The 25,975-nt window shown below is 41.1% G+C and overlaps 3 protein-coding genes across 4 annotated transcripts in view; 2 read left to right on the forward strand and 1 right to left on the reverse strand.

Annotated features, from left to right (window-relative positions):
* taf11 (TAF11 RNA polymerase II, TATA box binding protein (TBP)-associated factor) lies at positions 1 to 2,662 on the forward strand. Of its 2 annotated transcripts, none has more exons than XM_050064319.1 (6): positions 1 to 244; positions 485 to 702; positions 1,156 to 1,286; positions 1,382 to 1,469; positions 1,560 to 1,656; positions 1,760 to 2,662. In XM_050064319.1, exons 2-6 carry the CDS (start codon positions 526 to 528, stop codon positions 1,888 to 1,890), a joined length of 624 nt encoding a protein of 207 aa, XP_049920276.1. In that variant the 5' UTR covers positions 1 to 244; positions 485 to 525; the 3' UTR covers positions 1,891 to 2,662. The 2 variants fall into 2 exon arrangements, with proteins under 2 accessions (XP_049920276.1, XP_049920278.1); XM_050064321.1 differs by having other exon boundaries at positions 485 to 693.
* The window catches only part of camta1a (calmodulin binding transcription activator 1a), a 929,980-nt gene that overhangs the window by 183,179 nt on the left and 720,826 nt on the right, over positions 1 to 25,975 (forward strand). The window lies entirely within an intron of this gene.
* Positions 2,663 to 25,975, reverse strand: part of bltp3a (bridge-like lipid transfer protein family member 3A) — a 27,426-nt gene continuing 4,113 nt past the window's right edge. The window contains exons 2-21 of the mRNA XM_050064293.1: positions 25,613 to 25,775; positions 21,932 to 21,970; positions 21,582 to 21,673; positions 21,276 to 21,465; positions 20,747 to 20,887; positions 20,447 to 20,617; positions 18,315 to 18,495; positions 18,016 to 18,102; positions 16,044 to 16,214; positions 15,535 to 15,680; positions 14,232 to 14,373; positions 13,876 to 14,069; positions 12,559 to 13,775; positions 12,243 to 12,427; positions 12,018 to 12,157; positions 11,668 to 11,818; positions 10,779 to 11,044; positions 10,400 to 10,508; positions 10,162 to 10,253; positions 2,663 to 7,190 (exon numbers count right to left, since the gene is read on the reverse strand). Of these exons, the coding sequence (XP_049920250.1) occupies positions 7,074 to 7,190; positions 10,162 to 10,253; positions 10,400 to 10,508; positions 10,779 to 11,044; positions 11,668 to 11,818; positions 12,018 to 12,157; positions 12,243 to 12,427; positions 12,559 to 13,775; positions 13,876 to 14,069; positions 14,232 to 14,373; positions 15,535 to 15,680; positions 16,044 to 16,214; positions 18,016 to 18,102; positions 18,315 to 18,495; positions 20,447 to 20,617; positions 20,747 to 20,887; positions 21,276 to 21,465; positions 21,582 to 21,673; positions 21,932 to 21,970; positions 25,613 to 25,775 (3,994 nt within the window). The 3' untranslated portion in view covers positions 2,663 to 7,073. The remainder of the gene's footprint in view (positions 7,191 to 10,161; positions 10,254 to 10,399; positions 10,509 to 10,778; positions 11,045 to 11,667; positions 11,819 to 12,017; positions 12,158 to 12,242; positions 12,428 to 12,558; positions 13,776 to 13,875; positions 14,070 to 14,231; positions 14,374 to 15,534; positions 15,681 to 16,043; positions 16,215 to 18,015; positions 18,103 to 18,314; positions 18,496 to 20,446; positions 20,618 to 20,746; positions 20,888 to 21,275; positions 21,466 to 21,581; positions 21,674 to 21,931; positions 21,971 to 25,612; positions 25,776 to 25,975) is intronic.

The following is a 25,975-nucleotide window of genomic DNA, read 5'->3' on the forward strand; positions in this document are numbered from 1 at the left end:
TCAAAACCGGAAACGGAAACCCGGGGTCATATGCCATCAAAAAGCCTAAAACAACTAGCATTCTGATGCTATCATTACTCTTTCTAAGAAGTTGCTTAAATTTAGTTAATAGTAAATGCAGAAATCTCAGCGTTATCTGTTAGCTACCCTGCTAACTAGCGTCAGTTACTAAGCTAACGTTAGCTTACCTCCGCCGTTAGCTTGGCCATTCCTGCTGTTTTGTTGACGCCTAGCTGCAGAGAAGGTAGGTGCATGTTGTTTCCATGTCTTTTTTTTTTATCTGAAAGTGGTCATTAACACAAACATATATAGTCTTTGTTTAGACTTCTTAACTAAAATGGCATAAAAGCTAAAAAAAAAAAAAACGTTTGTCATGTAACGTTAGCGCTAACGCTCGCGCCAGGCTTTAGCCGGCTGAGCTAACTGAAAGCTAACCAGCGTTAGCCAAACTGCTAACTGATCAAGTACCTTGTTTATATCGCAGAATCTGAAGCTGTCAGCCGGTGTTGGGGTGACTGAGTGAATATGGCCGACCCTGCACGCATCAAACCTGAGGCTACACCTGAGAGAACAGCCTCTGCTAACGAGGAGAATCCTAAATCAGAGGACACTGAAGATGCAACGTTACCTGCCACAGCTAAACCTGCAGATGACAACAAAGAGTCGTCTTCACAAGATCAGCCCAAACAGGAGGTGAAACCTGTGAGTTCTGGACCAAATTAGACATCAACTAAAGTTTTATTTTCTGTCCAACAAAAAAGACAAACATCTAAAAGTGAACACTGTCTTACAGCATAATACATATATCATATTTCTGAATGTAACATACTAGTTTAAACAGTGTGATGTAGCACAGTCCATATATTTGTATATTTCTACACACTTACAGATACTGAACGTATTTTTATTCTTAATATATTAAGTACTAGTGTTAAACATTGAAGGATAATGCACATTTTTATTTCTATTTTATGTTATTACTTTATATTTACATACTCCTATTTCATACTCTTATTGTAAGTCTCTATTCTTTACATCGGAACGACTGTAAGGAATCACAGAGTCTCCTCTGGATCAAAAAAGTATTTCTGATTCTGATTGGCAGCATCATATTGTTTTTAGTGGCTCTAAACAGTTTTGTCTTCCGCTGTGAAGGGGATAGCAGCTGGGGACGATGAGGAAGAGGGAACCTCTGGCCAACCTGCTTCCAAAAGACTGAAGGTGGAACCGGAGAAGAAAAAGGAGAAGCGGCAAAAGGTGGACGAGGATGAAATACAAAAGATGCAGTAAGACTGGCATTTCTAACAAACCATTCAAATTAAAAAACACTTAAAGTTTCATCCCGGTATACTTCACCATTATCCCGTGTTCTTCATCTTAGAGTTTTGGTGTCTTCCTTTTCTGAAGAGCAGCTGAACCGCTATGAGATGTACCGACGTTCTGCCTTCCCTAAGGCTGCTATTAAGAGGGTAAGTGTTTCTAAACACTGACAGTGTTTGTAAATCTCTGAAAATACTTTGTCTGGCTTGATGTCTTTTTTTTCTCTCTTCATCTTCCAGCTGATCCAGTCCATAACGGGGTCATCAGTGTCCCAGAACGTGGTGATTGCTATGTCTGGTATAGCCAAGGTTTTTGCTGGGGAGATTGTTGAGGAAGGTGAGTGGCAGACTTACAAACAAGAAAACATTCAGACCAAATACGGTACTTTTTATTTGTACTTCTTGGTGCAGTTTAAATAGTTTGTCTTTTGTCTTTACAGCACTGGACGTTTGTGAGAAGTGGGGAGATACACCACCGCTGCAGCCCAAGCATATGAGGGAAGCAGTGAGGAGGCTGAAGAGCAGAGATCAGATTCCCAACACAAAGTACAAGAATATTCTCTTTCACTGAGGCACCCGTGCTTTAGATTAAAGGAGGGAACATGTCTGCGATACAGAATGCTGCCATGGCTTGTCGTGAAGCCTCTGTAGCCAACTTAACGCTGATTATTCTCTACTGACTAACCAGAGTCAAATCAGGGACTGCAATACTGAAGACAGACAAGATTAAGAGGGTGTCTTACATGAACACAACTGTCAGGTAAATGTTTGATGCAGCACACAGTTCAAATGGTGTGAAATTATATTGATGTATTATGGTTGTAAATACAGTATGTTTTATACAAATGTTTAGTTCTTGTGCCTCAATTATTTTTAAGAAGCCGTTATTTTTAGAGAGACTTTTTGGTGGGAAAACAGTATGATGCCTTTAAGTTCCAGTGGGTTTAATTACAAAATGGTCACCTTTTTGTTTCCATTTACAGCCACACAAGCTCACACTGGATATTATTTTGATACTTGAAAATGTTTGGATCCTTTTTCAAATGATAAAACCTCTGGTGTGAGAAGCTGACGGCAAAACTTGACTCTTCATCATTCAGCTCATCTCAGAATTAATTTAGTTTGTCTAACAATACTAAAATAAAGATGTTTTAAGTTTTATTTGTAGACTAAATATGTAGACTTTTTTTGAGTTGAACAAACTCTTGATGACACCACTTAAATAATGAGTGAGACTTGCACTTAAAAGTTTGTGTATGTTACGACAACAAAAATGTGATTTCAGTAGATGATTTTTGTTACAAGCAAACATGCATTTCTATTAAACTCAGTCACAACTGAAATGTGTTCAGCAATTAATCATTTATTGTTTCACTTTTAAAATATTTTCCACATACTAGCTTTGGTTCACAGAACCAAATATATTAGTCTCAATGAAGTGATAAAGACAATACAAAAGTCAATGTAACTCTACACAACTGACAAAAATACTGTCCACAGGGTCTCCAACATTTGCATCACTCAGGAAGATTTCACAAGGACTCCTCTGCGATCCTTTGAAGTGATTCACATCGAAACAAGTGCAATTTCCAGTGAATTTATCACACGAGTGCAAGTAATCCACAAGGCATAAACTACGCAACACAACTTCAGTACATGCATCTGCGTTCAGTGGCAACACTTTGCCAGGTCAGTCTTATGAAAAGAGACATCTGAGTCGCAGTGAGTCTCGCTTCACTCTCCGTCCATCTCCTGTTTGCATGGTTATGAGCAGATGGAACTCAGAGCACCAGTTTGTCAGCAGAATAGAGATGCTACTCAACATTGAGGCCTGACAGAGGAGAGGGAAACTGGACAAACTTAACAGCTACATGTTGCATCCAGCATGGGACGTTCAGTTTCGTACCACTGTGTCTTTGTCTACTAAGGCCATGCAAAAACAAAAACATCAAAAGCTGAGAAGATCACGATTATAAGTTATACTGAGGTTAAAGGGCAGTTTCTCTGCTTTATTACACTGATAGTACGGATGTGTGGAGTACACATGCAGTTCAGGGGAAAACATTATAACCTGGTGGACGGGTAAAACATTTTTCTTTGACGTTAGTCGTCTTATAAGACAAAAAAAAGATTCCACATCCAAAATGTGTAGTGTACCGTTCTTTGTCGTGTTTTTGGTTCAACCTAAGCTGTCTGTCTATTGCTTAAATATCTTACATTCCTCTTTAAGAATGCAAATCAGTCATTCATAGCTTGCAAGGCAACCAAATGTAAGAAAGAAAATAAATGAATGAGGAGTGCTCTGGCCAGTCCAGCCACCAGGGGGCTCCGCAGCACACAACAGGACAATGATGAGTGAAAGGTGGCTGTCACAGCTTTGCAGCCATGAAGATAGATAACATACCTCCACAGGCTAAAATGATAAACCAGTGGTTTAACAATAGAACTTATGCACCTAAGATGTAGCCGGCAGAGAGGTCTTTCTCATGAGAGCATTCATAAAATGAATGTTATGTAGGCAACTGGCTTCAGATCAAATCTGCAGCAGAGCAGGATACACACACTGAAATATATCAGTGCTCATAGTGAAACTGGTCATTTACATGACACACTGTGTACACTCTGCATACGTGATCAGTACTACAGATTTTTTTAAAATGTAATTTGTGTTGATTGATATGGCTTCAGTACACTGTGGTCTAAAAAAAACACATGTTCACAGATCTAAATAAATATAAACATATATGTTCGTGACCATTATACTACACATGACAAATGTGCACAGAGGTAATAACACAAGCAGTCTGAGTTGTTTCCTGGCAAGCTACAAAACAAGTTTTACTGAGATCAAGTATTATAACTGTGGTAGGTGGTTTAATCTTTAAACCAGAGAGTTAGAGTGAGAAAACTAACCCTGTTACAATACTGAAGCTACTGTGCACCCTGCTCTCCACAGCCAAAGGGAGAGGTCGAAAGGCATGTCGTCGTGAGTGGACATCCGACCACAGAGCACATTGTTTCACAGTACAAAAGGAGAACGATCGACTTTTCACAACTCAAAGAAAAATAACACTGGGGAATGATTTGACCCGCTTTTTGAGAACAGTGAGAACTTGATAAGAGTGTAACCATTCCACCCCGCTGGTAAAGCAACCAAGGTGGAAGTAGAGATGCATCCGTCTCTCGGTGAAAGCAGTGTTTTGCTTTTCTTACAAAAAAAAAAAAGTGCATTGTTTTCCCTACCTTTCACAACACAAGTAACAGCTGATAATATTGTCATAATACTTTAAACTGAAAAGGAACGCACACCTAACAGAAGTAATCTACATTACTAACTCCATTTAGCTTTATGACTGTCTACCTTTAAATGTGCTACATGTGAATTAGCACTGTTTAAAAAGCATGCCTGACATTAAAGGGTAACTTCAGTATTTTTTCAACCCAGCCTCTATTTTGTCATGCTTTTGTGACTAAATGACTAATGGGAGTAACAATTTTTGAGGCTAATCCAGTATTGAGTGAGAGGGCTGCAGCCTGCAGAGGCGAAACAGGCTGCAATGTAAACACTTGGGGCATTTGTGCACCGTCTGTTTACATCCACTAAAAGTGTTTGTTTTTGCAACTAACAGGCTCAGATTGTAATTTTAGGTGTCTGACAGCATTATGGAAAGGATCCCTACAGAGACAGACCTTTTTGTTACAGAGAAAGACCTTTTCTTTTAACCAGAAAAAAACCCGGAAATCACCATCACTGAACCCACCAGACTCCATTTAAAGAAACTGTAGTTTTAGCCTGTATAGAGCCGGCATATTTTCATATCTAACTGGGTGAATTAAGGCTTTAATTCAACTAGGCCAGACGCTGTGGTTGTTAAAAAGTAGAAAGATGAACCAAGATGGCTTTTGGGAGTTTTTCGTTTTATGTCTGTTAACTTTGAATGAAATGTGTTTTGCAATGATAAAATTATGGTTTATTAAAATGTAGTCTGGTCTGTTTGGTGAAAGGTATTTTGGGGCTCTGTCTGGTGAGAGAGTGTCATATCATATCATTCATGATAATACTGGTGTAATTTTTAATATGATACGAACAATTCATATTGTGATACTCGAAACATTTTGACTTGTTGATATATTGACATCATACTGTTACCCATGGCAACTGAAAGAGAAATTATTACTGACTCCATGGTGGTTCCAAAAAGAGGAGCAGCTTCAGTAGTGTGGAATAAACTGTGGCGTCCTGAATGTTTTATGAACAGCCCCGGACTTCTCAGACTCTTTTAGCAACTTACCGCTCAGAGGGAACTCATTCAGTGGCTCCTCTGGCAGCAGCACAGCGTCTCTTCCTAATGTAAACCTACGTGACACTCACAGCTCAACAAAAAAACTACATATATGTGAATGTGCAATAGTTGTGGTATCATAACAGCCTGTCACAAGTTACAGCGTGATGATTAGAGGAGAAATGGCAGAGCATAAAGGTCCAGGTGGAAAAAAAACCCCAACTCAGTCATTTAGGATTTTACTAAAAGAAGGAAATGACCTGTTGCTTTATATATATATAGATCCCAGGGGACATTTTTTGTATTTGGGAGCTGTTTGAATGTGTAATTTGTGGTAGATTTTCTTTTGTTGAACTATTAATATTGTATACAGAATCTGAATCTCACTCTGAGTTACTGTTGTTGTGCACAAACTAAAGAAATGAGAGATCGTTTTTGTTTAGTTTTTACTGAATATTTGAAGGCGAACTGTAAAACTAAATCACTTATTTTGTTGCAATTCTATGTTCTTAAATTAATAATACCTTTTTTTTGGCTAATTTGTCATATCGTCAAGGATATCATTATCGCAAAAATTCCCTGAAATATCGTGATATAATGTTAGGACCATATCGCCCACCCCTTGTGCCTGGTTAAGGAAAAGGATCTTACTCTTTACCAAAAAGGTCTGTTTCTGTAGGGATCCTTTCCATAATGTTGTCAGACACTTTGAATAATAATCTGAGCCTGTCATAACTGTTAATCTGACATAAATTAACAATCCATAAATTCCTGTTAGATTGCAGCTTGTTTCGCACTGCCGGCTGCAGCGCTCTCTGTCAATACTTGACCAGTGTCAACATTGCTGTTTCCATTAGCCACTTAGACACACAGACATGGAGAAAATGGGTCCAGGTTGAAACATACACTCGTTTCCCTTTAGGTTGTGTTTCGTAGAGGGAGTGACTGATGGGACTAGCAGCTGTCTGGCAGTGTCAGTGCATGTGAAGAGGAGGTTTTGGCATGTGCTTAACTTAATATTTCCGAAACACAAGAATTTACTGGAGAGAATTAAAGCTTGATGAAATGTAAACTTGCATGCTGTGTGACAAACACTGAAACCACACAATGAGTTTACTGTCCACACTGTTGGATGATAAATAGGATAATCTGTGTTAAGTAGAGCAGTGAGGAGTATCTAGACTGCCAGATAAAAAGTAGTACCATTAATGTACCTATAAATTAGTTCACTAGGTTCCCCTTTAGTACTTGTTATAGGGGCTCTTTTATAATCTCATGAACAGTGTGATATCGCTAGTAGGAAGTGATCCAGAGCCACAGCTCGGATCTGTCTTCTTTTCAAACATGTCCAATGTCTGGACATGCTTTTACTGAGTCTTGCTGGTTCCTGACATTCAGCCCGATACATCCCATCACTGATCCTCAGCCGGAGCAGCAATGCAGCAGGTTCAGAGGTGAAAGACAGAGAGGCTCACAGGGTAAACGTGGGGTCATACTTCCTGACTTCCAGAAGGAGGCGTTCTCTGTCGCTGAGGGCCTGGGTGAGAGCAGCCTGGGCATCAGAGAGCTGGGACTCCAGGGTTTGTCCCTGTAACGGATTATTGGATTGGTTAGTTCCAGCTCCAGCTCAAGAACGCTTTGCCAAGGTGCTGCACGCCAAGTGTGCGGATATCAGATTCTGCCTGACAGCAACAGGTGTAATTACAATACCATTAGACAATCTTGTGTACGGACACATCTCTGTGTTGTGTATCTTAGAGGTGACCAGTAACAGAACACCAGTTTAACAGCTGTATTTAAGACACAGCAGATTACTGAAGACTTAAACATGAGCAGGACCTGTAAATCTAACGCAGCAGAGGTTTGAATAACTTAACCTGACCCTGTGAGAGTATCATACACAGCTACACTCAGATACACACAGATACACACAGCGTTATGGCTGGCACAGTGTTGATATTCGTTTTGATAGCCGCTAAATTTGTTTGCAAGTCGTATCTTGATTTCACACTTCACACTTGACATTCACACACACACACTACAAAACTAAACAAACCGGCCCTTTTGTTTGTTGGCTCCCTGAACTGTGACTGTGATACAGACAAGGCCAAAGTGACCACTGAGGTCATGTTTTATAACCTGTTACTATGTATAACTTTTGGGGAGAAAAACAGTGTGAAAATAGTCCACAGGATAATGATCAGTGACGACATTAACGCTTACTTTCAAACTGACGCCTCAAGTCTAGTATATTATATCCTGTGAGGTATATACTGTGACTTTACATGTATATAACCAAGTTTTTTGTGCGTGTGTGTAGAAATAAAATGACCATGGCAATAAATTTCAACAATATAAAAGCAAGTTTTTGTCTTATTTGCCAAAAGTGTGGCAGCAGTATATGAGTCAAATATTATGTGAAAAAAATCATGTTCCTCTGCCTCTCCTAGTGCTCCTAATGGCATTTGCAAGAATCCACTCCCCCGGTTTGGAAAAACAACCAATCAGAGCCACAGAGTCTCTAACACAGCTGTCAATCATTGCTCGTGAACTGCAGTCAAACAGTCCAACTAGGCAGCGCTTGTAAAATAAGAATCAAGATTCTGTTGCTGTATTGCCTATTTCTCACCTAAAATGTTTTCAGAAACATATTTAGTGTACTGTTCAGCTGTAAAAAGATGATGAAATGATAAAGTTTATGACCCTGCTGCCATGTAGGATTAAGTTACATAGCGTTTAAGCAAGCAAACTTTTTGATTGGAGTCATTAAAATATGTTTCTGAAACATTTGAGGGGCTTCCGGGCAGCAGCATGCATGACAGAGTAGCGTGAGAACGTCTCTAATAAACCCCCCTGAAAGCAGTAAAATCACGAAAATCGAAAAGAGTTATTAAACAGAATGAATCTGCGCTCAGAAGCGATTACGCAAGAGCTATCCAAGAAAACAAAGACAAAAGACAACGCTCGTGGGACAAGCAAAACACCAGGCATGATGGCAGCTGATAAAAGCCTTGAACAAAGCCTCGAGGAGATGCTGAAGCAAATGAAAGATGTTATCTTAAAATATAAATTATTGAATTAAGATCAGAATCTGAAAACGCCACGGCTGAAGCAAAAGAGCTACGAAAGGATGTGAAGGAAATGTGCTCTGATTTACAAGACACCTCACCAAACTCAGAGAAGCTGAGCAGAGAATAACTGAGTTGGAAGTGAAACGTACTTACAAACAGTGAACTAAAGCACCTGCTGAGGGGAGACATAGTCTTGATTCAAATTTGATCAGTGCTGCCTAGTTTGACAGTTTGACCGCAGTTCACGAACAGTGATTGACATAATTGACAACTGCGTTAGAGACTCCTCAGCTCTTATTGGTTGTCTTTGTTCAGCCACAGTTGATTACTGCAAATGCCATCTGTAGTATGTTAAAACCAAAAATACAGACAGGCCGTTTATAATTTCAGAGTAAATAACACCAGAATTCCTGAAGTCACCTGAAGATATAAAGGGCTGGATAGAAACCAGAGGATCTGCAACCTCTGTGATGATCATCATGTGGGAGATGAGTATCATGTTTTGTTTGAATGTCAGAATGTAAGCTGAATGACTTACAGAGAAAGGTTTTTTCCAAATAATCATTCAAACCGTCCATCTATGTTTAAATTAATTTTGTTATTACAATCACATGAGCCAAAAGTTATCTGTAAACTAGCTTGTTTTTTGAAGAATGTCCTTCCTTTATTCAAGTAACATTTGTTGTACTTCAGCCACGCTGTGTGCCATTGTTCTGTTACTGTATGTAATGTTTGTACTCCATACCATGTGATATGTCAAAAAAATATAAAATTACAGAAAAAAAATAACAACTTACTCACTCTGTGGAGGCAGAGAAACATAATATGAACCCTTTGTGACATGATCAAATTGACTTGGGTTCTTTCAAAAAAAAAAATTAGCAAGAAATTAGTAAAAAGAAAAAATTATAGGCAAGAAAATTGGTTTGAATTTGTTTTTTTAAATACACAAAAATTTAAACCAAAAAAACAAGGAAATGACCTGGAAAATGAGTTTAAAAATTATAACAATTATGTAACATAATTTAAATAATAATAACGACAATTATTAATATCGTTTTTCCCCCTAGCTTTTTTGAATAATCTTTTTAAAATTAGTTACATTGCAATTTGTGGAACATTTTTCACCAAGTTGCTCACTGCCTTTTCCCCCCAAAGTCTTTGTATAAAATCACACCAATTAGCTCAGGGTTCAAAGGTTTGAAAACTTGTGAAAGACGTTTGAAAGCAGCACAAGAAAAGTGATGTCGCTCCAGGTTTCAAAGGGTTAAATGTGCTGGGAAATATTTAAATAGTATATCATGGCCACTTGTATAACTAACCAACCACCTCACACACAAACACACACACCTATCTCCTCCAAAAAACATATAGTACACATATAGTCGTTAGGACCTCAGTATTTCTAAAATCCTGGCTTCCACCAGTGGCTGCAGACACATTAAGCTGAAGCATGTACAGTGTATGGTACTGCTCGGTCTAACCTACCTCGCTCTGCTGTTGATCAGAACAGGAACTGTTTGAGTTGTCCGGGTCGGCCACAGGAACACCTGCTGAGGCTTCAGGGTCGGTACCTTCAGCTGCAATCAGACAGGAAATGGTGAGGATCACTTTCTGTTCATCTTTCTGTAAACACACTACAGCAGCTGGAGGACTTGTGGTTTTACGGTTCATGGTCCTGTGGATATGTGGGTGTATTCACAGCACAAGTTATCTTCTTGCTCACCTTTGAGCCTCATGAGGCCATCCTCACTGCGCTCGAGGAGCAGTGCGTCTACAATGAACGAGGCTGGGACAGGTTGAGGGGCTGTAGGGTAGATTTTAGGGCCATCATCCTAAAAGACACAAAAGGGATCCTGACAATTTACCACGCGTCAACACTGGCTCTCCATTAGTCCTTTTACTCTAAAAGATTACAGTGTGTTCAAAGCTTCAGTTACATTTTATTTCATCGGGATAATGCACTCAGTATGGCAACTGCATTAAAAGGGTACAAAACATTTATATAATCATATCTGCAATAATGTAAAATGCATTTTCTACTTACATCTAATAATCAGCAAATTCAAAATCACACTCAAATCCAGACTTTATCATCAGCCCACCTTCAGAGTGATGGTGATGTTTCTCATGCGTAACCTCATCGGCTGACCATCCACACTGAACTCATCTTCCAGAAAAGGCCCAATGTTGGCCACAGTGGAGGCAAACAGCTCGGCCTTGCAGTCCTGCACTCTAATTTCCAGGAATCCCAGAGACTCAGCCAGAGCAGAGTGTCGGGCTGCACACGGACCCATTTCTGCTCGCATGCACACTGCTGGAGAGCCCCTGCTGCACGGCCTGTCCTGCTTCTGGTTTTGTTCGCCTGGGGCTGCAGGGAACAAAGGTGAAGCTGCATTTGTAAGCCAGTTGGGCACTTTATACAACAAGTTCCGGTATGCTTTCCCTACTGTGACTTGGTTAGGTTCCTTTTCCAGCTGAGACAATGTGCCAACTACATTCTGATTCTCTGGGGTTTAGTGTTGATGTAGCCCACAGGAACAATGCTCTGCCACGCTTTAGTTTCTCCAAATGGGGATAAGAATATATGCAAAGTTGTATGCCACAGTCACAGTGAAGCTAACCTTTGACCATTTGAATAGAAAATGTCATCACTTTATCATTTTACCTTGTTAGACATTTGTGCGAAATTTAGTCATAATTAGCACAGGAATTCTTGAGTTGTGGTCAAATCATGTTTTGAGAGGTGGGGTTTTCACAAGTCACAAGTGGTTTGTGCCAAATTTAAGGAAATTCCCTCGAGGCGTTCTTGAGATTATGTGTTCACAAGAATGGGACAAATGCAGGTTCAGACAGACAACCTGAAAACATAATGCCTTCAGCCGGGACTGTCGTTGCATGTAACCAGTAAACAGAGAAATGTGATCTGAGAAATTATATTTCAAGAGTTTGTTGACAGGAAACAAACACCATGGCAATAATAATCCAGGTTACCTTGTACGAGGCCGGCCATCAGGTCTGATACTCTGACAGTTCCCAACTGCACAGGGGTCACGCTCTGAGTTTCTACAGCAACAACTTGGTCTTCTCCCTTTGCTTCCATAGTACAGGCTGTTCCACTCAGGACCAGCAACAAAACTGAGGACTGTAACAACAGCACATCACAGTAAGGTCACATTTAATCCACTGTAGATTTAGATGTGAAATGAATGTTTGAATTGTTGTAATTTCTGATGAAAAGATTTTAATGTTTCTTTGAGAAGTGGCTGTTCAAGAAGACGATGAAACTCCACCGACATATTCAGTCTATCCATGAAATCTTTTATTTGAGCTTAGTAACGCACCATATCCTGAGACACGTCCTCAATACTTTGGGACAGAGAGCTGCTGAGATCAGCTGATGACCCTCCCTCTGTCCCTGGGGCTGGGCTGCCTCGACTGCCCACAGGAGTGTTGTTGGGACGCATGGACTCCACACCTGACTCTGCAAACATGATACAAAGTTATAGTAGGTGTCACCTGTGTCATTCAGAAAAATTGCTTTGGAAACCTGGCGGTATTTTAAGCACCTGAGTCCATGAGAACAACAAAATTGTCGCTGACATCACTATCCACAGAGAGATTCTCGTCAGGCAGGCTGCCATCCAAGATAGCACTATCAAAGGAATGCTGGGAAGGCGACTGCTTCATGGATTGGTGGCGCAGGCTGGCAGCCAGGGAGGGGGAGGACTCTTCTGTACGCTGGACCTGTTCCCTATGAACACACACACATTTACACACACACAGTTGTGACGGGACAGCCTGTAATAGCATGTGGCGCACAGTATGGCTTCCAGACACACAAACACTATTATGGTGCCAACAGCACAGCAGGAGAGCACTTACTTTGCCTGCGGACTGAACAATTTGCTCATCCCTGAGCCACGACTCAGCATGCTAAAGGCGTCCTTTGTTATTGAAAACGCCCCTTTGGTCAAGTCCAGCGAGGCACTAATGGCATCTTTGGTCACATCCTTGGTGACGTTGATGGCGCTTGACAGCTCTCCCTCCAGGCTGAAGTTGGACGGTTCACGGGAGAGGACAGGGGAGTGTCCAGGTGAGAGTGGAGGTGAGAGGACAGGGGTGTCCTCCTGTGTTGTCAAACCATCCCCGTCCAAGCCCTCCTCCACAGCCTCACATGCCTCCTCCACCACCTCGTCCTGTTCATCCTGATCAAACGCAGTGGCGGTGTTGATGGAGGAGATGCCATTTTCTAACCCGCTGTCCTCCAGCACTGCAGAGTGATGAGTGGGGGAGATGTCAGAGTCAGTCATGCTGGGGCTATCAGTCTCTGGAGTGTGGGGGACTTCTTCATCGGGCTCTGTTGACACCGGCGGCAACAAAAGACCCAATTCTGTAGAGTCCACCAGGAGGGCAACACAAGCTGTAGTAGGTTTTGTCCTCTGGCCGTGAGCCTGTTTAACGTCTCGTAGATCCCGACCCAACTCTGCCCCTAATCGAGCCATGGCGTCCTTCATCCTCAGCAGGGCAACATACTGGTAGTGGTTGAGCCACATCTTCACTGGAGTGATGGTGTTGGCCAAGACGTGGAAAGAGGCATGTGGAGCCTCTTCCTGCTCTGAGGAAGGCTGCTGGGCTGTGCTGGGACTGGAGGGGGAAGACGATGATCCGTTTTTAAAGGCAGCGGGCTGACACATCCACACAGACATGGCGAAGGGCTCAACAAAAGGTTGAGTTCTGCCTTTGGGGAATCGCCGCGCTCCGTCAAAACCTAAGGTCACACGGGACAGACTGAGAGACCAGACGTCCTGCGATCGTAGCTGCTTTTTGTCCAGAGGTTGGAGCACTTTCTCTTTAGAGTGCTGGAGGAAGGCTGATGGGATGGGGTGGAAGGCACTCTGGTCTCTGGGGTAGGGGCAGCAGGGAGGTGTGAGCTGGAAAAAAGGGCAGCTAGAGAACTTGTCAATGGTGCTTTTGAGGTCAGCTCTGGAGCCATGAGGGCAGAGGCGGGTGTTGCTGAGAACCATCTGGGGTACAGTAACAGAGAGGGACTGTGGACGCTCCGGATGATCCAATATGGAAGAATCCAAGGGGATTATTAACTATAGAGAGGAATAAAAAACAGTCACATCAACTATCAGTTTACAGACGTTTGTTAGAAATGCAAAAAACTACAATCAGACGAAACAGATACGCATTTACCTTAAGCTGTGATGCATCCACGCGGATGTCTACGTGCTCTTCAGCCCTGCTGCTGTCTTGCAAATGGTAGAAAGCTTTGACCTGGTCCAGGGTGTGCAGCAGACCCCTGGAGAACAAATTGATCCACAGCACGCTGGGTGGGTCTACACAGAGCTGGAGGCCGTTCAGCTGGCCATACAGGTTTGAGGTGGGCACTGAGGGACGAAAAAAAGGAGAAGGATACTGATACAGGATATTTACAAGTCATAATTTGTAACTATGGCATTAAGTACGTGACCAAGTAAAGCAGATATACATCGCTCAAATAAAATCTAAACTCCAGAGAGACAAAAACTAAAATATGTTCTTCATGATACCTGTGAAAGTGGGGTTGTCAGGAAAGTAGTACTCAGTGAACTCAAGATGAACTGCTGGTACGTTGTCTGGCAAATTCAGAGCTTTACGGTTGCAGGATATTAAAGATCGAGTCTTCTTGTTTTGACGGCCTCTTGTAGACACCTGTATGTTGAGGTGCGGAGGTTAGAACAGTGGTGGAAATATCACAAAATACTGAATTTTATTTTGCATTTATCTGCCTCATTCAGAACACAGTAACTTACGCATAACAGAACTAAACCCCCTGAGTGTGAACATCACTGACTTCCTGTCACAGACTGAAGGTGGAGACCCGACATGAACAGATTTTCCCCTGGGTGTCTCTTGTTCTAGCAAATGGGGAACTACAAGTGTCTTTACTTGAAAAAGTCCCTGGAAATGTTGCTTTCTTTCATGGTGGAAAGTGTGAAATGTCCAAAGTGAAATTTCAGAACCAGCTTGAGAGTGTCATCTGAAGTGGCGGGGGGGGGGGGGGGGGGGGGGGTTTCTCAGTCACAGCTGAATAGAGCTAGAGCAGCCAAGTGAAGTGAATAGGTATTTTTCTGACACTTAGGGTATTATTTTGCATAAAACTTCAGGAATTATTACAAAGCTGTAGTTGTTAGCAAAGAAATAATAAATCTTCCACTGTTAGAGCTTCCCAGAGGGGCATTTTGATGCATTTACACATTATCACATCAAAATAACAGATCGGAAATCTGATCAAACATATCAGATAGTCGGTCTGAAAGAGACTGTTGTTCCCTCTGTAATGCCTGTCAGGCAGATGCCTGCAAAGCAGCTAATCTAACACGCCTTTCTGCAGTTTGAGCTAATTGCAAGTGAGGAGCACACTGCAGCGCGTGACGCTCGTGTCAGCCAGCTAGCCATGGAGCTATGGTTCTGGAGTAGAGCCAACATATACATGTTTTTATTGTCAAAGATAATCATGTGTGTCCAAGTGTGTTTAAGAAAAGTTGCTGGGGATGCTTATGTGTCATTTCTTTTCATGATAAAGGGGTTGTTGATATTGTCTGCGTTGTATGATCCACTGTATATAAACAGTCATGTGGAAGGAGGTTTATTGGTTCCACTTAAGATTTTCTGATCATAAACTCCCATTTTCTAAACATCCAAACCATCTGTGACTGCTTTGTCACTGCTAAAATTCTCTAAATGCAAAGCGACTTGCAGCCCCGTCAGAGGTACCGCCTGACGGCTCCCACTGAGGAACACAAGTCCATTTATTGAAGTAAAGCTTCTGCTCGAGCAGGTAAATCAAATCAGTTGATCATTAAAGCTTGCCTGGTGAATGTCCACGTCATCCATCCTGACCACCACACAGCTGGATCGCAGCCTCTTCAGAGACGACCTTGAAGGAGCTGGGACAGAGTTCCTGCGGGGCGGCTGCTCTGTGTCAGCGGGGCTCGACTTGGGACTGGACTGTCCGTCTAAAGTACGTGCATGGGAGAGAAAACACTGTGTGACAAGCAGAAATGACTCACACACAGAAAAGCAAGTCTGATTCCTGGTTAGATGACATGACACTCAGGTTGAGAAATATTTTTACAGATAAGGGTTTGTGTCTCTTATCATAAATGTTGTGGTAACTGAGCCATGTGTTGGTGTCGCAGCTTCCTTGTTGCTACTGTGTGGTATTTTGTTGTGCAATAAAGGCGGACAAATATTCATGTTTTATTTCATCACACAGTGTTTGGCTGTTTTCCTGCTGTTTTGTTTTGTTTTTCAGCTGTCATAAAAGAAACATATCTCCTATGTCAAGACAAACCTCTAGATCATTTCTGCGCTCATACCTTGTGCTGTCTTTGGAGAGGAGTCCTTGGTTGGCTGGGCTGCCTCAGTCTGTGGCCCAGGGAACCCAGAAGTCTCTGGTCTCCTCTGGTACTCCTGCAGCAGTTTCCAAGCCCACTGGGCCTGAGCCTCCATGGCTCCGCTGTGGCGTTCCCAGTGTCGACACCCATCAGCTGTGTAAGAGCAGCAACAAGGCAGTTATGACTCAGCAATCATTCTAGGCTTAAACCTAATTTCGTCTGAAGAAAAACTGATATACAATTTGTTGTTCAACTCAAGTCTATATGTAACAGCTGTATGTTAAAGAGACAGTTCACCCCAAAATTAAAAATACATATTTTTCCTCTTACCTGCAGTGCTATCTATCTATCTACATTTTTTTGGTGTGAGTTGCAGAGTATTGGAGAAAGAACTGTGCATCTGCTAGCTCACCTAGCACCACTGAGCTAGCTGATGTTACAGCTCAGCTGAGGAGGACGCCATCAATGTTACATCTCACACTGCCATCTTGTTCTGACACACCAAAATGACATCAAAGACCTAGTGGCATCAAGGTCAACAGTTGCCTCATTTTGGCTGTTTCACAAACAAAAGCTGCACTTGAACACACCGCAAAGACTACAGCCAACAGATAACTAGCACATATGCTCTGTGCCTGCTTGAGAGGATATAACTCTAAAACCTGCAGGCGGTGGTAGTCTGTATTCATCATTTAAATAAAGAAACTGGAAGAGCAACAGGATGGATTAAAGACACTAGGTAGCCAACAACATGAACCAATGTTGAAAGAACAAATGATATTTACTGAGTGTCAGCGAACATAAACACAAACAATTACAAACTGTTTCTGCTTAAGAGCTTAATGTCTAAATCAGAGTGACACACCACAAAAACTAGGGCGACAGACTCTCATCAATGGCCCGACATTGACCAACAGCCACATGTCAGGTCGATGTATTAGGGCCTCTACATTTGAGACAGGGCAGACATCTCTAGGGCGGATATCTCCAACACTCACACTAAATCAATCAATACTGATCAACAGCACTACAGGTGAGAGGAAGACTTTTGATTTCAGGGTGATCTGTCCCTTTAAAGTTTGCTTAAATTTGTTAAGCTTTGACTGTAAACTTGTCCTGTTCATTGTTTTACTTATTTACTTGTTTATCAGACGAGGACAAATGCATTAGACATTCTTCATATGTAAAATACAAAGTAGTTGCAGTGCATGCAGGTTTCTAGCTGTGGCTAATTTGCAACCCCTGTCTCTGGTTAGGCTTTTAGAGTTAAAACAGTGAGTGTGGAGTAATTCATTACAATAATACAACACATCATATACAGTAAAATAAGTAAATCTGAGAGGAGACCATAACAAGACCACAAACAATTAACAATGACTGTGTTATTTAAGTATGAGGTCTGTGTGAATTTGTCTCTAAGTGCACATGTCCACACATGTATGTCCATACATTATGCTTAATGCACCACTGAGCACACCAGACATTTCTTCTGAGAGCATTTCTGCTGCCATCTGAGTGTGTCTGGAGTCAAATTCCTTACATATATGTTAATATAACCGTACGTCCGAGCTGAATGTGCAGTTATATTTATACGCTGTATGTAAAGTACTGTGTTGATATACCGGTATGCATCTTCCTTGTGTAAATATTCACTTCAAAGGCCGTGATTCTTAATCAAACAGAATAGCAAAATAAAAGGTTATTTTCAAGCTTTGTTTAATTGACCATAATCGGCCCCGGAGGCAACTCTGCTGCTCTGCATTGTACACTCCAGGAATTCCACAAAGAATAATGGCAGTGGGCACACACTCCCACGCCATTAGTCTGCTTGAGTTGTAATCCTCCTAGCAGCTAGTCCTGAATGAATGCTGTGCTGGAAGTGGGGGCCAGACAGAGCCTCTGGCTGAACTGAGGTAAAATTAGAGTCACAGAAAGGACCGGTCGTCACGCTCACCAGGTCTGTGGACAGGGTAGTAGTCGAAACCCAGCTTCCTGAATGTCAGCTGCATGGCACCTTGTAAGCCCGGTGGTGGAGCGTCATCTGTGCGGTATCACATGAAATCTGTTACAACCCAGCCTGACAGTAATTATCCTGTAAATGCTCAGCAAATTACTGTAGTTTAAGGATTACTCTGAGCAAACAGTCGTGGCTTTATGCTGTAAAATAGCAGAAATACACTTGAGTTCCAAGATATAAAGACTACGGTACATGTGATTATTTCTGGCACATGGTGAATTAATTCTAACCGTCACCTTCATCCATTGAAGAACTGTCGTTGCATACGTGTAAATCCAAGCGGGATATGAAGGTGTGGTATGAAGACTCTTTGACATCATAGAGATCAAAGTATTGACTCATGTTGCTGGGGGTGCCGGTAGGAGCGGGAGGGGGCTCAGTCCAGAGGCTGTGGAGGCCAGGTGATGGAGGAGCAGTCTGAAACACACACACAAATAGAAAAGCTACATAAATATCACAGGGAAACAAACTTTATTTTTAATGTACAGAAAAACACATCCAGAAATAGTCTTGTCCCAATTGATGTTGAGTTAAAAGCTCTTGAGTCTTTGTGTTGTCATGAGAAGATACTGAATGAATGTACAGAGTCTGTCTATTAACCTGTGAATACACTCAGTGTTTTATTTATATTAACATAACTTTATTTATCTATTCATGTGGAGACAATGTGAGAAAAAACCGCTGTAAGTGCCTGTATCATATTTATATCTATAGACTATAAATTTGTTCTTGTAAAACATTTCAATTCATATTTTCAGTGATTTACAATATCATACATAGACTTTAAACAAAAAAGGCACAAAACCAAGATGAAATAAAATAACTTTACATGTAAATAGTCTGTATTATAGTTTTAGTTCCTACATTTTTGTGTGTAAATAGTGACACAACATATCTAAAACCTTAAACTGTTTTTAAAATAATAATTTTGAGTGATTATCACAACAGATTGTACATTTTTTTGTATAATTTTTCTTGTATTTGGGGGTTCTGGCTGCTGTATACTTTGTTAAATTGCTAAAATGATAAATGTAACTAATAGCTGAGTTTGAGCTGAAGACATACACCATGCATGTATGTAAGGACAGTTCAAAAGGACGCTTAACAAAGACAAAAATGAATGCATTAAAGTCAGGAAAAATTAATCAGACTGAACCTGGACTCTGACAGAAACAGCTAAAGTCTCCGAGGTGAACTGGTCAAAGTGCATTTTTCAGATGACGGGCAAATTAGATTTGTTTCTCAAATCAGATTTTTAAGACAGACTGTTATTTGCAAGTGATCAGATCAGATTTGTCTGGCCACATATCTCCGACCTTGGGTTGCTGTGGTAACAACCTAGGCATCAGAAACTACGTAACTACACTGGTGACGCAGTAGCATGAGAAATGGAGGTCCATCATTTTACACTCTAAAAAAAAAAATCAAGCTGTTATGTGGCGGCCATTTATTTCAATCAATTCCTGCGTCTGTCTGTGGAATGTTGCTGTCGGTGTTGTCCTCCATAGTGCTCTGCTGGCAGCAGCATGGATTCTGCTCAGCACTTCCGTCACTGCGGATTTGATGTTATCGTCACATGTTGCATTGTGAGAGACGCAAAGACATTTTGAATTCTGATTTGAGTGTTCAGAGTGTCCGGAATGAGACGCATTTGTAGAAATCACATTTCAAACCACCACCAAATGTGGTTTGGATCTAATTTGTAAAAATCATGTTTCAAGAGTATTTTTTGCTGTGGTGACTTTCTAAAATCAATCTGGATACAAGCTGAATATGCCAAAAAACAGATTTGAGCTAACAGTCTGAACAAGGACAAAATGTATTTTGTCAAAAAGGTATCTTGTGCTTTAATTTTTTAAAATATCAGATCAATTAATAACGATGCAAAACAACACTTCTTGTGAGACATGACCTCAGATAAATTAGTTTAAAGGTTGACAATGCCTTAAAATTTCCTTTAAACATATGACGTCTGTGATTAAAACACTTCAACATATAATATTATACTTCTTCAGGGGTGATCGTGGAAACTGTGGAACAGTGTCCCCCTCCCAATCAGATCTGCCCCCACCACTGACTCGTTTAGGTCCAGGCTCAAAACCTACTTTTATTCATTAGCGTCTGAGTCCCCTTAATGTGGTTTTCCCTGAAGCATGCTTGTGTGTGTTGTGTCTCTGAATGTGTGAGCTGTGTATCTGACAGTGATGTCGCCTCTCACGTATGCATTTTGGGCATTTTATTCCTTTTGTACAGCACTTTGGTCATCATGACTTGTTTTTACATGTGCTTCGTAAATAAATTTGAGTTGAGTTGAGTTCTTCACACTGATTTTCTCCAAAACATGTATAAGGATGTAGGGAGGCAGCACCTGTAGGGATTCAGCAGCCCTGCTCTTCCTCTGCTGGGCAGACTTCTCCATGGCCTCGCTGAGAGATTTGGCGTAATGGATGATGGCTTTGAGCTGAGAGTCAGTCAGCACCCACAGCAGGTCGTCCAGAATGAAAAGCAGCTTGGATGCCAGCACATTACAGTCCTTTATCTGGACAGAACAATGAAGAATCAAACTTGACTTGTGACACGTAGTTTGCAATTTAGATGAGGTCATGTTTGTGACTTTTAACCAGTTCCACGACAGAACAGGAAATGAATGGTAGAAACGTGGTCTTACTCTGCGTTTTAGAGCGATGCGAATGCGACCCTGGTTGGTGATGAGACGTAACGGGGTGCTACCGAGGTCCTGGTCATCACTCTCTATGGCATCCGCCTCTATTCGTAGACTCTGCCAGTTTATTTCTTTGAATGTCAACACCTGATTGAAACAACAAACACAAATCATCCAGATTTAATCAAACACAAAAACATTGGGACAAAAAACACCCCTCTAACATGGAATCCTTATTGGACGGTGTCAGTGTGGCAAGGCCAATGTTTTTATATCGAGACACACAGCGAAGGAAAAGGCAACAGATACATTTCCTTTTAAGTGGATTACAAGACCTCATTCTGAGACGTTGTTTATCTCAATATCGTCCCTGCGGCTAATAAAAACCAAAACAATTGGCTTGATTAAATGATTTACTGCGGCCCTAATAAGCACACACTGTTCCTGTGGTCAGACATTACATTCAGTTGGGCTTGTATACAGCTTCCAGACAGAGCAGTGTTAAAGCTGGGTGAGGACGGGGACAAAAGCGTACCTCTCCTCTCTTTGGGTCGGTGACGCGGGTGTAGCGGAGGTCACTGCGCTGCCATTTGGGGTTGAGGCTGTTGCCTTGTAGCTGCCAGAGCTCGAAGGAGGCGTGGAAGGCACGAGAATGCACCTTGATGGTGATGGAGTTGATCCTGACAGACATGCCCTCCACCACTTTCTCTGCAAAGCCGTACTCGCTGTGAATACACAATACAAATGTGAGCAAAGGCAGTGTTCACCATATGCATGACATGGAAGGTAGAAGAGTATACATCAGATATGTTGGCTTCGAACAAGACTCCTTCAGGCTTACCTTTGGCCTGCTGTGATCGCTATAGGAGAGGGGCCATTAGGTGGACGTGGCTCCTCACATGTCCGCATTTCTACCTCCACCTTATCCAAGAACTGCACAAAAGAGGTAACTGTATTCAGCATACAATTGAGCAAGAATACAAAGAAAATAACCCAACGTTTACATATGATAACATCACAGAAAGCACAAACTATGGAGCAGTGTGATAAAACAGTAAAATACTATGTAGGGCACTGCTAGAGTCATGCCAAAGTTAAGTTATTTTGGGATTAAAACATGAGGAGGAGGAGAAGCCTAGCATTGCAGAAATTTACAAGAACTATGGAGGACAGAAATAGCATCATTCTTACCAGACAGATGGGGCTTGTTTTCAACTTTGTCCATTGTATCTAAAAAAGACAGGACAGCAAGGTCCACAGAGTCAGCCACAAACACTTGCCACAGCATTCTGCACTGTTTATCATTCACTGGGCACAAGGGCACAGTGACCATCACGATCCTGCAACTGCCAGTGTTTGGAGTCACACTGCTGTTTCTGCTCAACAAATCAAATATAAACCAGCTGTCGGCCAAGTTATTATTACCATGTACAAGATGAGCTTAAATAAGAGGAAATGAGAAATAAAATATGAATTCCTGATTAGGCAAGTGGGGGATGAAGACAGATAATAGAGCACATAAAAATGACACTTATTGTTGATAGGGATTTTCCTAATGACTAATTTCCGTGACACTAGTCTAAACACAAGAAAACATTTAGAAAATCGACCACAATTTACTCTACATATATCATAATGCCATTTGAAAACATAAATCACACTTTTCAATAACCAAATCGTATTTTAGATGCCACTGAAGTGTGTGGCACTTTGCACTGTGACAAAAATGTGCATATGTGACAAGTCACTAATAAAAGTCGACAAGTAACATTTATTAAAAACAATATTCTTTAGGAAAATAAATCTCTTGGACAAGGTGCCTTGTTATTACAACAGCATTCTCGTCAGGTGAACGTAATCATTCATTCATTTCATTTATCCATTTTCCATAACTGCTTATCCTGTTAGGGGTGGGGGTGCTGGAGCCTATCGCAGCTGACATTGGGCAAGAGGCGGGATACACCCTGGACAGGTCACCAGACTATCACAGGGCTGACACACAGAGACAGACAACCATTCACACTCACATTCACACCTATGGACAATTTAGAGTCACCAGTTAACCTGCATTACGACTATAAAGTAGTAATAATTCCAGTAATACGTTTCACCAACTGGCAAGGGTAGCAACATTTAATCAGCTAGTCAACTAATCTTTCATATCCCTAACTGCTGACATTTAGAAGTGTTTACAGTGATTACAAAAAAAACTAAAAGTCAGTATCAATAATGTATAAACAATACGTAAGATAACAAGCCAGCCAATAGACATGAGTTTTCACATGTGGATGGCTGGAGTGCATGGACCGTTTCTGAGTTTTTGGAGGATAGGAATGCTTTGAACATGGCTGCATCACTGTGTTAACATACTTATCTAAGAAGAGAATACTGCTATAGAAAACACATCAGCAGCTAGTTATTACTGCATTTATATTTGCAAGGCCTATGACAGGTTTCCAATTTTATCTGCATTTTGCTTCAAACAGTTTAGAGCTTTCAAGGTGAGGATGTCTTAAAGCTGTGTATTTTTTGCATAGTAAATAATATATTGCATAGCCAGTAATACATGTGTATCATGCAAATGTATTGTTTGTATTATCTGCATCGTAATGACAACTGGTGTTGTGCCTGTAGATGTCTTTAGATAACGGTAACATAGAACACTAGCACTGACCCGTGGGAGCTCAAAAAGTCATCCTAGATTTTAGACACTAAAACTTTTATCTTTAAAAAAAGATCAAGGGCATTTTAAAGCACTTCCTGAGATTTCTGAGTTTCAAATGTAGGTCAAGATTAACAGAGAGTGAGAGTCCACAGCCATGCCAGCTGCTCTGTTAAGCTGTACTTATGCAGAGAGGTGCTTTGAGCTAAATGCTAACCTGCTCACAATGACAATGCTGACATGCTGATGTTTAGCTGGTACATTTATCATGTTTACCAACTTAGTTAAGCATATTAACAGTAACACAGAGCACACCTGAGGCTGATGGGAATGTCATTAGGCTTTAAAATCTTTGGTCATAGATCAAAGTATTAGACAAAGTCAAATGTTAACCTATGTTAAGCCAAGACGAAAAGTCAGGGGATCACCAAAGCCAGTAGGATTCATCCTCTGGGGACCATCAATGTTTAGATAAATTCCCTGGCAATTCGTCCAAAAAATTAGAGGCAGACTGCATGCATGGCTACAAACTAATCAACAAGTAGATCACAGTCTACTTTAAATGGTTTAGTTTCAGCACTGAGGAAAACCCCCAAATAAGGGATTGAAACTCCTCAAAACATAATTTTATTTTATAAAAGAAATTAACTGATAAACATCGATGACCTCTGACAGCCTAAAAACAAAAGGGAATTAGTAGAGACTAATGTAAGTTCAGGATATTTCTGCCTTCATATTGGAGCTTTCTGAGGGCGGTTAGCCCTGGAGTGTTTCTAAAAATAGGAAATCAAACAACAGAACAAGTGAATTCCAGTAAACAGCTGCAAAGGAGAAGTTTTTACTCAGAGTCAGCACTCACTGACTGAGTACAACATGAACCTCATTTATGATAAAGTTTAAAAGAGAACGCTACATGTCTTACTAAATAACTCAGACTGAACAGCGTGGGGAAGATCGAGATATTACTGGTGAAGCATCACACAGTACAGCTGAAAACACAATTTGTTGATTAATCTGTCTGTGCAGGCCAGCCTCAGGGAGGGATGGGGTGGGTTTGGGTGTTGTGAGTTTATGTTCAATGGTTGTTTCAATGTCTTGGTTGTTTTAAAAAAAAACAATAAAAATAATTGAATGATAATAACATGTCGGAAAATGGTGAAATATGTCACTCAGTGTTTCCTATAGCCAAAGATAATGTCTTCAAATGTTTTGTTTTGTCCACAACTCAAAGATATTCAATTTACTGTCACAGAGGAGTAAAGAAAGCAGAAAATATTCAATTTTAGGAAGCTAAAAATCAGAGAATTTTGTCATTTTTTTCTTTAAAAATTGCTCAAACCAGGCACCTGGTGGCTTAGTATGTAAAGCAGGTGTCCCACACATGAAGGCAATATCTTTGCCGCAGCAGCCCTGGTTCAATTCAAGCCTGTGGCCCTTTGCTGCATGTCACCCCCTCTCTCTTTCCCCCTCTCACACCTACACTGTCCTATCCAATAAAGCTAAAAAGCCAAAAAAAAAAAAAAAAAAAATGTAAAAAGTTACTCTAACCAATTAATCAATTATCAAATTAGCAATTGATTTAGTAGTTTACTACTAGAGTTGCTCTCACATTTACCTACAAAATATAATATATCTAATACTATCTTACGTTTGCCTCCCTTTAAAGCTACCTATGAAGGAAACTCAAGAAGAAATCGAGGTTCATTTGGATAAAATTAATGTACATTTTAATGACAACAATATGACCATGATTACAGGATTGTATTTTTAAACAAACTATCTTAAACATGTAGCACTGTAGGGATTGTTTGGGAGAAAATACGAACCATAATGACAGTTCTATGCACACCAGCCAGTTTATCTCAGGATCACTGTAGCCTCTGGCCTTTAATGTCCCTCTGAATCATGGCTCGCCTCTCTGTTACCAATAACCAGTGCTGGTCTGAGGGATCATAACGTTCTCAGCAACGGTGCTTATCTCTGTGGCACTGCCACTACTCATTTCCTCTTTGACTCTACATGCTCTGAATTTCAAAACGCTCTTTGGCATTAATAAACAGAAAACCTTTGTTTAGTCTGAAGATGAAGTATGAGTCAATTACCCCAAGATGACATGCATTATGCAGTTTTCTCTGCAACAGCCTTAACAGGGAAACAGCCTCACCTGTCAGACCTGCTACACAATCAGGTCTGACTAGTCAGAAACATACCCTGATGGCGGCTTTGTTGCAGTAGACCCGGGTAACAGCCAGCCATGTCGGCAGGTCGAGCATGTTCTGCAGAACCTCCTCATCGAGCTCGAGGTTGGACAGCTGCCCCTCCCCCTTCAGTGTGCTCAGATTGATCTTGTCCGGGGACAGATTCTTGGTGAACCTAAGGAGAGGAGACCAGGTGAAAAGAGTGAATACTTGTAGCCTAAATCTGGAGGAGATTCATAAAACTTTAACTAAGGGAAACACCTGACATCATCAATCTACGTCACTGACGATCACAGAGACAGAAATAATACACAAAATTGAATTATGCAGCCAGGCCGAGACGTTTTCGAAGTAGTGCGACTGAGTGAGTCATCC

The sequence above is a fragment of the Epinephelus moara genome, chromosome 16, assembly GCF_006386435.1.
Source record: "Epinephelus moara isolate mb chromosome 16, YSFRI_EMoa_1.0, whole genome shotgun sequence".
NCBI lineage: Eukaryota > Metazoa > Chordata > Actinopteri > Perciformes > Serranidae > Epinephelus > Epinephelus moara.

Bases quoted from the DNA above. Each gene is read 5' to 3' on its own strand.
- taf11 (XM_050064319.1), top strand. From the start codon at position 526: ATGGCCGACCCTGCACGCATCAAACCTGAGGCTACACCTGAGAGAACA. The intron at 703-1,155 runs GTGAGTTCTGGA...TCCGCTGTGAAG, and splicing joins CCAAACAGGAGGTGAAACCT to GGGATAGCAGCTGGGGACGA. The intron at 1,470-1,559 runs GTAAGTGTTTCT...TTCATCTTCCAG, and splicing joins CTAAGGCTGCTATTAAGAGG to CTGATCCAGTCCATAACGGG.